Genomic DNA, 16,119 nt, shown 5'->3' on the forward strand with positions numbered 1-16,119 from the left:
CTCTAGGTATACATTTGCAGTAAACTATAAAAGAAAGCAAATGAAAGCTAAACACTGCAATCAACATGGGAGTGTAGATGATTAGTGGAAGGGAAAGAGAACAGTAAGTAGCACATAGAAATGCAAGAGTATTGCTAATATTCTATTTCTTAAGCTAGGTGGTGATTACACTGGTGTTCACTGTGTTGTTCATTATACTTTGCATATTCCATATGTAATTTTACATGAAACTTCACAGTAAGTATGATTTAACGTTTATAAATATTTATACGATTTTAAACTCAAAGTATTTATTTTACTTGTTCAATTAAGGCATTCCTTGCTTCCGTTGTCTCCTTCAGCAATTTAGGATCACTCATTTCCAAGAGGGGTTTTCTCTCAAAGTCTTTTCCATCATCTGATTTGGGACTCCAAATAAGTTTCTCTTTACATACTACATCCACCACTCCTTTGAAAGTTTTGGCTTCACCAATTGGTAACTATAAGCCAGAATGAGATTAACATTTTATTAAATGATCATTAGAACTCAATTAGAACTGCAATGGTGATAAAATTTGTCTTTCCCCAATCCCTCCCCCAAAATGTCTCTTATTATTACCATAATCTATACCTATTTTTATTTATATCCTAATTTTTTCCAAAAAGAATTTGACATAGCTTCAAAAATGTTTAGTATGTCACAATAAAACAAATTGATGAGGACACTGAGCAGTTGTTGCTATTAATCAACCAACCTGTAAAAGCAAAGGCTTTGCCTTCAACTTCTCTCTGATGCTTTCAACTGCATAGTTAAAACTGTAGAAAGAAAAATAATTAGTTTAAAAATGTTAAAATTCTTAAAACAGGATTTAAGAATGTTCTCCAAAATTATAACCCTTTTTATTATCCTTAATGTTCACCATTTACAGTTTTCCACAGGACAGTATCATCAAAACTTCTAATGTTGATTTCAGATATCAGTGATTGAGTATCTACCATAATTCTGCCCCCACAGATATTTAAGGTACTATTATTATTGTGAACTTCATTTAACTAAAGTTTGAGGTTAATGTTAAATGAATTGATCAAGGTCACAGATGATAAACTGGAGTTAGGATTCAAACGCAAGATGTGTGATTCCCAAAGATTCTTTCCTCTAAAAACTACATTTGTTATCACACATAGCTACCCACTTTCTTCCAAAGGCCAGTCTGACTAATTTTTCTACACTTTTATCTTAGACATTTGTAATCTCATATGCTACATTGTTCATTTCTGTGCTAATACTAGAGTTGGCTACCTATGGACCCCCATGCCATCTTGGCACATGGGCTGATTCATATACATATGCAGACCATTCTGGTTCCATTGTCTTTGAGAACCAGCCTAGTTCTCAAACCAGCCTTTGAGAACCTCCCTCCCCAACAACATAGGTGCCGTCAGTCAGTACAGGTAGTACTTCCATCTACCTCAAGGAACTCCAAACAAAAAAGTGTCAGAAACTTATTAGCCTAGCACATTGTAAGGGTGCTATGCTTCTACTAATCAAAACAAAAGTCCTTTAAGCCAGTAGCCTTAGAATTACAGCAGAGAGTTACAGAAACACAAAGCACACAGTGTGGTATTAGGAGAGGCATAGTTTATGTTTTCCCATGGCCACTCTCATATCACAGACTAGGATCTCTCCCTATCACATTTCCCCACAATCCTTTGTATTCTTAATTTTCGCCCTTTCACATTTTCTCCAAATCCTTCATACACTATTGATTTTCTGAATTCTGCTCTCAGATAGCATATCCATTTTGGAATATCACTCTGTAAGTCTGGAGTATTATGACTACGTCTCAGCATTAACTTTTGTCCTACACGTAGGTTTCAAAACATCTTCTCCTCTCCTAGTTTCCTTTTGTTGAGAGCATTTTACCTAGTAGCTAAAGAAAATCAGGGGACAAGGAAGAACACTGTTCTCCGAGGCAACCCTCTACCTTTAGCAATGACAGGGAGCACTGTAATGTTCATCAATATAAGGGCTATACCATACCGCTCTAAATAAAACCAGTGGAATCAGCAAGACATCACTGTCAGGACCCTAGAAACTAGGACATAGCCTCTCTACATCAGAATCAGAATGATTCATCATCTATCAGCTCTCTTTAATCCCACAGGTTGGTACTTAAGCTATGAGTTAGCGGCTCTGAAATGTTTCTAAAAAAGGATTGAATTGGGAGTCCATGGAATATTTATACTCTATAGAGAATACTATTTCTAAATTTAAGTTATAGTCCATTAAAAGCTCAAACTGCACAGCGAAAAAAAATGTGACAATGAATATATGTATGTTCACGTATAACTGAAAAATTGTGCTCTACATTGGAATTTGATACATTGTAAAATGACTATAACTCGATTAAAAAAATGTTAAAAAAAAAAAAAAAGCTCAAACTGCATTCTTACTTTGATGAGCCAAAGAAACAGACTTTAAATACCTTGCTCCAATTTTGTCCATCTTGTTTAAAAAACAGATTCGAGGTATCTTGTGTTTATCAGCTTGCCTCCACACTGTGAGAGTTTGTGCCTGAAGCAAAGATAAGGAAAAAACCACACATTAAACAAAAATAACTAGGTTACTACACATCAAACAAGCAAATCTAAGGCCCTGCAACATGGAATTGGGCCCTGTTCTAGCACAGAGTTAGTGTCACTGCACATATACCTCTAGACCCACTCTTACACTGTCAGGTTAAAACAGCTAAGAATGTCATCAAGTATGACTGAAGATTGTGCTTCAAACTGAGAATAATACTTTAGGTGAACTCGGACGCAACACAAAGGGAATTAACAACTGTGATATACTAGGAGACACAGAAAGGGGACTTAACGAAGAACTAGAAGACCTACTTTTTCTTTAAATTTTTCAAAAGTGAATTGACAGAACAAGTAATTGATGTACACTATAGAACATTTGTACAATAGAGAACTGCACAAGCAAGAGATTAAAATCACCTGTAATTCCACACCAGGATATGACCACTGTTAATATTTTGGGGGATTTATTAGAAGACCTACTTTTTGTTTGGCTTCACCTCACCTAGTACACGTCTCAATACTGAACTAATCAGTTTTCTGCTCTGTGAAATACGGACTTTTGCCTTAATTCAGACAGGAACAGAAAAGAGGGTATTATAAAGATACTATTGTGATAAAAATCAGGTATTTGTATTGTGAATATTTGGATGTTCATGTAAACTGAAGAGGATTTAAGGGGAAAAAAGAAGCCAATATCTGTATTGCTAAGTTGCAATTCTCATATGCTTTTCTATTTGGCCTCTTTTAATTCCACTTTCTATACATGTTAAATATAAATAGTGTGACTAGTGGAGTCCAAGAGTCCAGAAGTAGAGCATCAAAAGCCTCATGTGTTGACATTAGTTAAAATAGAAGCCAGTTTGTCATTTTCGGGGGAGAGGTTTGCAGGGGGGAGGTAATTAGGTTTATTTATTTATTTTTCAATGGAGGCACTGGGGATTGAGCCTAGGACCTCATGCATGCACGTGCTCTACCACTGAGCTACATCCTCCCCCCATAATTTGTTTTAGTGGGTAAAATATACATATATGATAAAATACAGCACAAGGGTTAGGGGTACCAATTCCTGCAAACTCAAAAATCCTCTTAAAACTTTACAAGCGGCCCTTCCCATCTACAGTTCTGCATCCGTGGATTCAACCAATGATGGATTGTGTAGTTCAGTAGTCTGTACTTAGTGAAAAAAATCCATGTATAAGTGGACCCACAAAGTTCAAACCCATCTTGTTCAAGGGTCAATTGTACAGATTTTAAGCGTACAGCTCAATAAATTTTTATAAATCTACATACTGGTGATAACTATTACCCCAATCAAGAGACAGAACATACACAACATGATAGATTTTTCTTATATCCCACCCAACCATGGCAACCTTTTGTCACCATAGATTCTGCCTATTTTTGAACTTCATGTAAATGGTATGGCTTCTTTCACTCAACATGATGTTTCTGACATTCACTCATGTTGCTGGGTATACTGGTTCATTCATTTTTATTGTTAAGTTCCTTTACACAAATGTACCAGTTTTTCTATCCACCTCTGAATGTGCACTTGGGTTGTTTCTAGTTTGAGGCAATTATGAATTTAGCTGCTATAAACATTCCAAACAAATCTCTGGTAGGTAAATGTTTTCATTTACTTGGATAAAAACAGAAGAGTAGAACTGCTGAGTTATAGAACAAGTGTATATTTATAAGAAACTGCCCAATAGTCTTCCAAAGTGGCTATAGTATTTTACAGTCCACCAACAGTATCTAAGAGTTTCACTTACTCTACATCCTCAACCAAGATTTGCCATCATTTTTTAATTTTAGCCATTCTTATGGGTATAAAACAGCCTCTCTTTGTAATTTTAATTTACATTTCCCTAATGACCAATGAGACTGAGCATCTTTTCACGTGCTTACTGGACACTCACATGTCTTCTTTGGTGAAGTATCTATTCATTCAAGTCCTTTGTGTACTTTTTTATTGGGGTGTGTTTTTATTGTTGATACGTAGTTCTTCATATATACTGGATTGATCACAAACATGTTCTGTGAAAATGTTAGCACATACTTCCTAAGACAGTGATATTCTCTACATAATCAAGTGTTACTGCACTCTGGAAATTTAATATTCATATATTTTATCTAATGCTACAAATTTTCTCACAGTCTAAGGCTTGCCTTTTTGTTTTTCAGTTTCAAATATGTAATTTTGATAAGGTCCAATGAATCAACTTTGCTTTATGTTTCTTGTGTCTTCTCTAAGAAACTGTTACCTATCATCCAAGGTTATGAAGATACTTTATTTTTCCTTTAGAAAATATACAGATATAGCTTAACACTATGATCTACTCCAAACTAAGTTTTGGGGGTGGTGGTGGGAGGGAGGATATTAAAGCCAATCTTGAGATTATAAGGCAAATGGGGTACCAGCTAAAGAGAGCAGAGCTGACCCCAGTGGCAAAAATTTATTATGAACCTATTTTCAGGATTTATCCAAGGAGCTTTACATTAAGTTTTGGGAGAAAATTCTTCATGATTCACTCGCATTTCTCCATGTTTTGTTTAGAGAGGCACTGACTGCCTTTATTCTGCACTATTTTTTGAAAGGTGTCTGTACAATGAACAGCTTAGAAAGACAGAGACAGTGTCTCCCTCCAGAGCAAATGGTAGGTTGGCTTGCAACCTTGGAAGACAATGTCTCCTTTCAGAGCAAAGAGCAAGCATGCTTACTACCCATTATAAAATATTTCCATTCTCTAAGCACAAGGTTCCACTGCATGCGCAGCTGTCACCTGACTTCCCTTTGTCACCCTATGGGACTTAGGGCTTGAGGAACCAACACAAGGAAATGCTGGTGCTCTGGATATTGCTATTTCAGGGACTAACAAATAAAGTCCTTTGTCCCTGACTCAGGAATCTCGTGTCTTCTGCCAGAATACATAAAACTATGACAGACTAATTTGTTAGCTTGAAAGTAAGGTATAATCTCGGGCTCTTCAGAGTTATCAAAACTAATGTTCATACTTCCTACAGAAAAGTAAACTTTCCTTTTACTGTGAAATATATGAGATCATATATAGGTAATATCTCAATATTAAATTCCAACTTCCTTTAAGCCTAGTTCAATTTATATGAACTTACCAAATAAAAGGTTATAGTTAAATCAATCTGATACATTCTACTTTTTGTGAAATCATGCTGTTCTATCTTCACTTTATTCTGACAATATTTTTTACCTCTACACCAGCAGAGGCATCAAACACAGCCACGGCACCATCCAACACTCTTAGGCAGCGCTCAACCTCCAAAGTAAAGTCCACGTGACCTAAAACAAAGATGAGAACTCTAACACTTAAAATCTGTAAACAACCACCACCACCACCACTACCACCACCACATGATCCAGCAATCCCATTCTGAGGTATATATCCAAAAGAATTGAAAGGATGATCTCAAAGAGATATTTATACTCCCATTTTCATAACAGCACTATTAACAATGGCCAAGAGGTAGAAACAACCCAAATATCCACCAATGGATAAATGGTATATACACAAAATGTGTTATATATGTGCGTGGAATACTATGCAGCCTTTAAAAGGAAGGAAATCCTTTCACATGCAACAACATGGATGAACCTTGAAAAACTTTACTAAGTGAAATAAGACAGTCACAAAAGTACACAAAATGTATGATTCTACTTGTAAGAGGTATCTAAAGTAGTCAATCTCAGATCTAGAAAGCAGAATGGTGGTTACCAGGGGTCAGGGGAAGGGAAGAGAAGAGTTGTTTTTTAACGCAGATAGTTTCAGTTCTGCAAAATGAAAAGGTTCTGGAGATCTGTTTCACAAGAGTATAAACATACTTAACACTACTGAACTGTACACTTAAAAATGGTTAAGATAGTAAATTTTATGATACACTTTTCTTACCACAATAAAAAAAACCCACACATACAAACAAAAACCTCAAATGATACACCACCTCTGCATTACGAGAACAGCACTATACCTGGTGTATCAATTAGATTGATTCTATAGCCCTTCCAATCAAATGTAACAGCAGCTGATTGAATAGTTATGCCTCGTTCTCGCTCTTGAGCCATGAAATCTGTCACTGTGTCTCCATCATCAACATCTAACCAGGAAAAAAGATGACATAGTTAGGCTTGATAGCAAGTGTATTTATTAGTATTGATATCTATCCAACATAGTTTAATTTGCTTTAATAGAAACTGTTCATAAAATATTTGGTTTAATATTTGAAGCCCTTAATCCTTCTTTAAATAAATCTTCATTCTAGTAAAAGCTTTTTCAGCAGATTAGTAATTTTTGCATAAAGATTTTTTTTCTGTAACAACTAAGATTAAACTCTGTTTAAACATTTCAATTTCACTGAACCATATACCTCTTCCATTTTTTCCCAGTCTAACTTTCATTACCCCTTCTTTATTTGACATTTCTTATAGCTGATCCCTAGACAGGAGGCAGAGTAGTGCAATAAAGAGGACAGACAAACCAAATTTAAATCCAAACTTTATATCACCTACTTCTCTGTGATCTTTATCAAGTTATTTAAACTTGTTTGTAAAATAAGGCTAAGAAAACCAACCTTGCTGGGCTGTTATAACATTGAAATGAGACTACATGTGTCAAGTACCTAGCTCACTAAATAAGTAAACGGTAGCTACATGGAACAAGGTAAAGAAAAAATTCCTTCCAAGTTAAATTATCTTTTACAAACCTTTCTCATTACTAAATTTTCCCACCAAAAGGGATTTACTTATACAAATGCAAATTAAGTCTTCGTATAATTTCTACAGCATAAAGTTATGGATAAAGTTTATTCTGACTACCAAAAAGGTCACTCAAAATTACTCTGCAGTAAAATCCTGATTTATGTATTTTACTCTGATGAAATTTACACAGTAAAAGAAATGACAGCTGATTCTTACCTATCAAAATTAAAGAACCCAGGTTATGATTGCTTTATACTACCACTACTACGTCAGCATTAAACCTCTAAAATGCTAACTAGTTTACCCATTATCAAGTTTGTGTGTGTATGTATGTATTTCTTGCTATTGCTATTACACACAGGGGAAAATAGTGAGAAAAATGTATCCGTCAAATATCAGTGTTAAAGACCTGTGTTAGTATTGCCAGTTATTCAGCTTAACTAACCAAGAAAACAAACATCATTAAGACAAAGACCAAATAACTAACCAAAAATTCTAAATAAGGCACTAAGTTTTTAAGACACTCATAAAAATTTTTACAAAGAGAAAGATCTTTATTTCCTATTACTTCTTTATAATTTACACATATCACTCATAAACTCAACCTTGGATCAACAAGTTCTGTCACAATCTGGGTATTTTCTAGGCCTCTGACCTGAACCAGAAAAGAACCTCAAAACATATTTTATATGTTTTGCATATATACATATACATACACACATACACATATATACAATGGAATTATTATTCAGCTTTAAGAAAGGAGGAAATTCTGACACATGCCACAATATGGATGAACCTTGAGCACATTATGCTAAGTGTTAAAGAAGCCAGTCACAAAAAGACAAATACTGTATGATTTCACTTATATGAGGTATGTAGAGAGGTCAGAGTCACAGAAAAAGAAAGTAGAAGGGTGGTTTCCAGGGGCTGGGCAGAGGGGGAAATGGGGTATATAGTTTGGATTTTGCAAGACGAAAAAGTTTGGATTTTGCAAGACAAAAAAGTTCTGGAGAATGGTTGCAAACAGTGTGGATATACTCGACACTACTGAACTGTACACTTAGAAATGGTTAAGATGGTAGATTTCACGTGCATGTTTTTTTAACAACAATTTAAAAAAAACTTGATAATTACCTAGGTCCACCTAATCTGAATCCTTGCTTCAAGGATACAAACTGGGGATGTGAAGGAAGGATTCTAATCAGATTCATGACACAAAAGAGGACGCCTAACAAAGTTCAAAGTTTTGCTGTTTTCCATTTACACAGCAATAATTCTATGAGAAATTATGTTCCCATCCTCATGAAGATTCTAATCCTGAGTGGTTTTCTCCTCTATAAACATTGTCTCCGCCAATTCCAAGGGTGTAGAGAAATAGTTCTTAATAGAGTGCATTTCAAAATCACTGTTGAGCTTTTAAAAGATATTCCCACTTCTGGTATTATGGACCTGATGACCTCCATCTCAAATTCAAAACAAACTGTTTTATCACAGCTAAAGAAAGGCACTCTACAATGACAAAAAGATTGATCAGAGAAATATAACCATCATAAATGTGTATAAGTCAAATAGAGAGTTTCAAACTACATAACAAAAATACAGATGTCCAGGCCATACCCAAACAAGCTGAATCTTAATTTTCAGAATGGAGCTAGGGCATTATTATTTATAAAAAAAATTTTTTAAAGCTACATGGGTATTAAATGTGCATGCCTGGTCAAGAGTCATAAATTTTGGCATACTATAATTAAAAAATAAATTCAAAACTTAGGTAAATACTGCTATTACCATGAGTTAAGGCTCAATAACATTTTAATGAGTATACAGTTTGGGTTTTGCAAGATGAAAAAAATTGGGGAGAATGGTTGCAACCAGTGTGAATATACTCAATTTGACCTCTGGTTAACTTTCTGGCTCTTTTCTTCTAGAGTCCAGAAAACAAGTATGTAAATTACATTGCTAGGCAACATACCTTATGGAAAAAATAATTTCTGTTTGGTAAACTACATCTGACCTGGGAAGAACTATAAATGAATTATAAACACCTGGTGAAGTGGGAGGGTATAGCTCAGTGGTAGAGCGTATCTTTAGGGTGTACAAGGTCCCAGGTTCAATCCCCAGTACCTTTGTTAAAAAAATAAATAAATAATAAATAAACCAAATTACGCCCCCCACCCAAAAAAAATACCACCTGGTGAAAAGTCATAGTTTCAGGCTTCCCTGAGTCGGGTATGGCACAGGGTCCCTTGTGGGAAACCTGGAAGATGGCCCATGAAGCTGTAGTAAGAAATATTCGTCCCTATGGGACATTAAGTCTTCTAAGTGAGGGTGGCTCCTATGAATCTTGTTAGCTTGCAACTAAGCTATCACTTTTGAGTGGCCAAAGAAGATATTCCCCACATAGCTATGTAGACTGCTGTAAGAACTTCTGAATAAGACCTATTGTTGGTCTGCTGGTAAGCTATGGTTTCTGTCTCAGCCTTCTGAATAGACCAGTGCCAACTATAGCCCAAGATAGTCTTACGAATCTGAATGTTCAGTTGAACCTAAAAAGACCCTTTGGTGAGTACTGCAACTACCTTAACCTTATTTTGTAGTTTAGACATCAGTACTTCCATACCATACTCAAGATCTCTACGCGGACTTCTTAATCAAAATACTCTCTGATGATTTTTTTTTTAACGGGGGTTGGGGAGAGGAGGAATCCATTCTAACCTCCCAGTGATCTTGTGTATCCAGAATAATACAGTATTCTTTCTGTGGTGGTAGTTTTGCCTGCATCTATATGAGCCATGATTCCAATATTACGGATTCTGTTTAAAAGGGGGAAAAAAAGACACGTATTATAAGGTGAACATCACTAAAACTGTAAAACCAAATATCTATGCCATGCAAATTTCAAAGCTGGTTAGTATTTTTATAATTTATATAATGGTATAAAAACTAGAAAAATGGAAAACATCACTATCACATTACTCTGATAAAATATCTAAGTAACAAAAGAGCTAACTACAATCTTGTGAATATCTTATATTTATTTCTATGAAAAATGTGATGTTGCTATACTAAAAATTTTTAGCACTGAATTCAGACAAGAGAAAAGCTTTTAAGATACACACCGATATCTACTTATAATTAGCTAGGGCAGAAAGTTATACAAATTAGAGCATTCACTAAATGCTGAATTAAGCCTAAGAGAGAAACTTGTAACTTTTCACAGCAGCCTATGGAAAAGACAGTAACAATGACAGTACTTACTTAGCAACGGGAGGATTGATGATGGAATGAAGGGATTTGATATCATTTCCTATTAAACCTAATAGAAAGAGTGTTAAAATTGAATTGTTAAATTTAAAGAAATTTTCCTTTAATTTACAAATGCAGCAAGTTAAAATAATTTTAAGCAAATACTGTAATTCCAATTAAAGTAACATTCAAGCTAAGTAAAACTCTCATTTACCTAAAATTTATTTTCTTGCAATCTTTAAAGAAAAGGCTATGGATGACAATAAAACAAGGTAAAGTTTTTAAATATCAATTTCTAGATTATATCCTTAGAAAAATATAGATTTATCCCAATCTCTGCCACCTTCTACAATTCTATAATAAATAGAATTGCAGAAGTAGAATTAATGTTCTTAATAATAACTTTAAGGCACTAGAAGATAATGAACCATAGAAAAATATAAAATGCACAGTCCTGTAAACCTACACTGTTGAGGCCTGATGGGCTAAGAGTGATCTAAATGTCAGCTAATAATGAATTTTTGTAATACTTGGACACAATGTTTTTAAAGACAGCCTGTGAGATATCACTGAACAGAAGCTATAATAACCTAATATTTCTAAAAGGCCAAATAGTATTTCTGGAATAAAGTCCATAATGACTTACTTCATGCTTACCATACTTTATTAATACTAATGCAACAATGCAGTTACACTTATAAATTTAATCTAACCTTCCTGCTATTTAAACCAGCTCACCCAAATTTCTGTAATAAATTAAGAAGGCTTCTATTATATTTTAAAAACTGCATGGCAGTTTGAAGACTGAAAGATAACCTGTACTGCTACAGATAAATCTGCATGGGCAAAATACAGAAACCCAGGAACACACCAATAATGCAGGTCACTAAATTCACTTGTAAGGACAAGGCACACAGCAAATGAGTATTTTTACTTCATTACTCTCCCATGACAAAGATGGTAACAAGAACAGCTACAGAATGAAGCTACAGGTGACCCTTGAACAACACAGGTTTGAACTGCATGGGCCCACTTAAACCCAAAGATTTTGTCAATACGTGCATGTCACAGTACTACACAGTATTACTGCAGCTGGTTAAGTCTGTGCATGTGCAACTGCAGCTGTTGTCGGCTGACTGTAAAGTTACACATGACTTTCAACTTTCGAGGGGTCAGCGCACGTAACCCCCTCATTATTCAAGGGTCAACTGTAGTTTCAGTGGATCTCCCATATGCTTGCTTACTTCAAACACATGAAGGACAATCAGGGTACAATTGACCATCGAACAACTTAAGGGTTAGGGGTGCCCACTCCCGTGCAGTCAAAAATCCGAGTATAATTTACACCTCACCCTCCCATACCTGGCTCCTCTGTATCCTAGGCTCCTCACGGGCAGATTCAACCAGCCATGGATCATGTAGTAGTGTAGTACATGTTTAGTGAACAAATTCTGCACATAAGTGGACCCTCGAAGTTCAAACCTGTTCAAGGGGCAACTGTAGTCACTTTCTCAGCCTTCAGGCTTTTAATAGCCATATTACCTAACCTAACCTAGCTTAGATAAATAGTAAACCAAACTACTCTTAAGAACCGTCAAAATAAATTATTCTGTTAAACCTCTATTGACAGAAAATACTTCTGGTATGAAAACCAGAAAGGAACTAGGACAATCAGTATTTTACAGCAAGCGCACTCTACAAGTAGACTCACCTGCTAAACCTTTGAGCCAGCTACTCAAGCCACCAACCCTTCCCTTTGTTCAGCTCATTAGACAGCCAGCAGCTGAGGAGCATAAATCTACTGGTATCACTTCCTGGCATCTACCAGAACACTCCTCATAATCTCAAGGAAATAGCCAAGAAGTAAAAGGGAGCCTGAGACCCCAAATAAGGGAGATGCTTGAAAATGAGAGAGGGAGAGAGACAGAGACAGAAAGAAGGGAGAAAGCAAGCAAGCAGTTTAAGTAAAATGAAAAGAATCTAACATTTGTACCTGGGAGGGAACTGTAATTTCTTCCAAGAGGCACATGTGGCTTTAATCTTTTTAGACTTGCTCTTATTTTGTAGCAACAAGTATTCTAGTAAGAAGAAAAAGAAACTTGACATTAATTTTATTTTAGCATTACTTATTACAGTAGTTTTAAGATCATGACTCTACTTTGTCAGAGGACAAAATACTGTGAATCTCCATAAAGTAGTCCTAAAATTTCTTAACTGAACTCTAATTCTTTTACAAAGTGACAACACAAAATTACACTACAGAAAAAAAATAAGGATAAAATTAATACTGATTTGCTCTTTTGAGCCGACCTGAGATGATGGCTTTCATAGACCTGCAGCATCAGCATCACAGGAATCTTATTTGAAAGACAAATTCTCAGGACCTGCTGCAGATAAGAGAATCAGAAACATCAGAAACTCCAGGGATGGGATTGAAAAAAATCTGTTTTAACAAGCCCTCCAGGTGATTCTGATAGCTACAGTTTGAGGATCACGACTGAAGGTTCCAGAAAGTCAGAAAGGTTAAATAAGGTCGCTCACCCTGGATACTTCAGTTCTCCTTTAAGGCTGTTAAGAGCTGGTGGGGGGTCATAAACTCTGAAGCCATTAGGTGTTTTCACCTACCTTTATAACAGTGGCTACAAAGCAGAATCACCTGGAAAGCTTTTCAAAAACATCTGGAGGATGGGGAAGTGGGAGAAGTTGGGTGAACTAGGAACTGGCACCTTTTAAAGTTCCCAAGGTATCTTCTCCTAATGTTCCCACACAGAGATCAAATGTTCTCCATCAATCCATGCTTAGACCACTAGATACACACTTAATGGCTGCCAACATATCTGGAATTGTTTGCAAAGTATGTAATGATTTTGGGCTGCCACAAACTGCTTTTCATGATGTCACGGAATGCATACCTGTGCCTTCCATATTATTCCTACTTGAGTTACCAGGTTTCTGGCAATAAAACACTATTATCCTAAGAAAGAGTAGAGAAGAGACTCAAACTACTTAAATTTTCACTTCATAATGACCAGGGTAAAACAAGATCACCTGTCACTGGGTGTATAGTCTGAAAGCATCAGAAATGAAAACACTAAAGAAAAACTATGTAATTCCTTGGGCCACTAATGACCTCAAAATGGACTATAGATAGTCTCAAAATGCTGTACAGGTAATTTTAAAGTAGCAAAATAAATTTACAGACTAATGATAAGGCACACTTCTTCCTGGTTACAAGTTCTCCCATATTCCCTGTTAAGAAGCTGCTGATATACTAATACATAAGATATACTAGGCCTTTTGGAAGTAAAGTAACTGAAGTCATTGAAGTACATTTAATTTTACAAGAAAAGCTTACATTAATGTGCAAGCTGCATATATTCTTATGGTTCACTACAAATATCCTCAGGCTGGACATCTTGGCCCTCTAAATTGTTATTCTCTGAAAAAGAAACAAAATTATAAAACTAAGTTTATGCATTACATGTAAGACATATGTAAGTCAGTCATGTGTAATATACATTGTAAAAATGTATTACTTTTAAAAATCAGAAACAATATTTTTAGCTATCGAAGTCAATGCATATTCAGAAAATAATTCTAACATAAGAAGTATGGTTCTCAAGCTTAAAACATCCCTTATTTTTCAACATCCTTTAATTCTTCCAGAAAGATATGAAGATACTAAAGAAAAAGATATACTAAAACTACAAAATGTCAGATCAACCAAAATGCATTTTTACGTAAAAGTAAGAAAAATAATTAACTATAGAAAGCATCTTGGTAATTTCTCATTGGTAATATAACTTTTTGGTTTATCTGTGTATTCTGATTTTTCTACCATAAATATGTAAAAATAAAATAATGTAAAAAAATACACAGAAGCAAATCCTCTCTATGATCACAGAAATGAAGGATCTTTAGTTTAAATACATTTACTAAATATTCTCTATGTATCAAGTACACTCTCAAAAGCTATGAGAAATGCATAGAAGCATATGAAACTGAGGGGAATGGGTATCAAGTAAACAGGTAAGGTTATACCGTTGTGCAACATGTCAAAAAAAAAAAAAAAAAGCTATGTCAAAACTCATTATTATCCCTTATTCCTCCTAAATCTGCTCCTTTCCATATCTTAAGACAGATACAGTCACTATCCTTATTTAGGAAGTCACCAAGTCCTTTTGATTTATTCCTAAATCTATCTTGAATCCATTCCTCTTCATTTCCAATGCCATAGTTCTGAGTGTTTGCAAAAATCATGTATGTTAGATCCATTCTAAAACAGAACAATGGATTCTAACATAACAGAATACAAAAAGCTCACTAATATGGTTTGATTCCACAGTGCAACTAATCTTTAAAAAAAACTCACTTGTCAAAGTCTGGTATATCATCTAAGATGGTCCACAATTTTCTGAAAAGACTATTAAAATACTCCTCCCTTTCCCACACATATCTACGCTGCAAGATCTTCTTCATACACTTCAACTAAAAATAGAGTAACATATGAAATACAAAAGCAGACATAAGTTGTTTTCTATTAAGCCAGACATTTAAGACTTGCAAAATTGTAACACTCTTCAAAATAAATAATTTGTTTTTGAAAATATAGATATTTTTCATAAAACTGTATTACTTATACTAATATTTAATAGATTTGTTACTTTTAATGAATTATTAAAACCTAAGTTTTGTTTTAATTTCTAGTATTTCAATATTAATTATAGCCTATATAAACAAAACTGTTTGGAGTTCTGAATCATTTTTAGAAGTGTGAAGGGTTCCTATTGACCAAAAAATTTTTAAACTTATTCCAATATTGTGTTTCCCAAAGTGAATGCCCATGATTATGTTAGATTAGAGACCAAAAAAAAAAATTGTTTACTAAATACATGTTAGAAAAAATAGCCAACAAAATCTGTTATTTTGCAGACAGTGTTGCCTATGATGAAGTTATTTATGTTAAAATGTGAATTAATTTAAGGAAAATTATTAAGTAATTAATAGCACAAGTGATGTCAGTCTTAAAAGGTAGTACTCAGTGGGAAAAACTGCTTTAATCCATTCTTGACATATATCCTTCAAATAAACAATCTCAAGTCATCAATTCCCTACTTAAAAACCTGTAGAAGTTCTTAATATGAAAAATCTGTCCTCAACTACCTTCACAGCTCCGTACTCTCCCCTACTCCCCACTCTATACAGGAGCTCTAGCCAAAACTCCCCAGAAACATCACACTCTTAACATCTTCACACCTCTTTACGTAATGGTGCCACTTTTCTGAAAGCAGTCCTCTTATCCCCAAAGCCACATACCTGGCAAATTTCTATTCAATCTTCAAGCCCTGGCTTGAAAGCCTTTCCTAATTTCCTACAGTTTTTAATACTACCTTTTCTGTGAAAACACTTGCAATTTAACTTACTCATAACAAACATACTTCCAAGTTATCCTCACTACTGTGAGCTCCCCAAAAGGAGGCATCTTCTACTAGCAGCCTGTGCCTCATTTCTTGACCTATAAAGTCATTTATGCCCTGCCATTGACATTCTTCCTCCACATGGCTCAGTGATTTAAC

At 35.0% G+C, this 16,119-nt stretch overlaps 1 protein-coding gene across 7 annotated transcripts in view; it reads right to left on the reverse strand.

Moving 5' to 3' along the window:
* The window catches only part of GFM2 (GTP dependent ribosome recycling factor mitochondrial 2), a 51,610-nt gene that overhangs the window by 32,264 nt on the left and 3,227 nt on the right, over window positions 1-16,119 (reverse strand). For 5 of the 7 annotated variants that reach the window (XR_010378667.1, XR_010378666.1, XR_004134960.2 and 2 more), the window contains exons 2-10: window positions 13,899-13,982; window positions 12,537-12,621; window positions 10,556-10,613; window positions 10,013-10,110; window positions 6,568-6,693; window positions 5,793-5,881; window positions 2,466-2,554; window positions 735-795; window positions 300-479 (exon numbers count right to left, since the gene is read on the reverse strand). Coding sequence is in view for 2 of the 7 variants with exons in the window: in XM_031446744.2 (XP_031302604.2) it covers window positions 300-479; window positions 735-795; window positions 2,466-2,554; window positions 5,793-5,881; window positions 6,568-6,693; window positions 10,013-10,110; window positions 10,556-10,613; window positions 12,537-12,621; window positions 13,899-13,958 (846 nt within the window). In the remaining 5 variants the exon portion in view is untranslated. Of the gene's footprint in view, window positions 1-299; window positions 480-734; window positions 796-2,465; window positions 2,555-5,792; window positions 5,882-6,567; window positions 6,694-10,012; window positions 10,111-10,555; window positions 10,614-11,905; window positions 12,026-12,536; window positions 12,622-12,853; window positions 12,889-13,898; window positions 13,983-16,119 lie in introns of those variants that run through there. The other 2 variants (XR_010378669.1, XR_010378668.1) reach the window with 2 other exon arrangements.

The sequence above is a fragment of the Camelus dromedarius genome, chromosome 3, assembly GCF_036321535.1.
Source record: "Camelus dromedarius isolate mCamDro1 chromosome 3, mCamDro1.pat, whole genome shotgun sequence".
Classification (NCBI taxonomy): Eukaryota; Metazoa; Chordata; class Mammalia; order Artiodactyla; family Camelidae; genus Camelus; species Camelus dromedarius.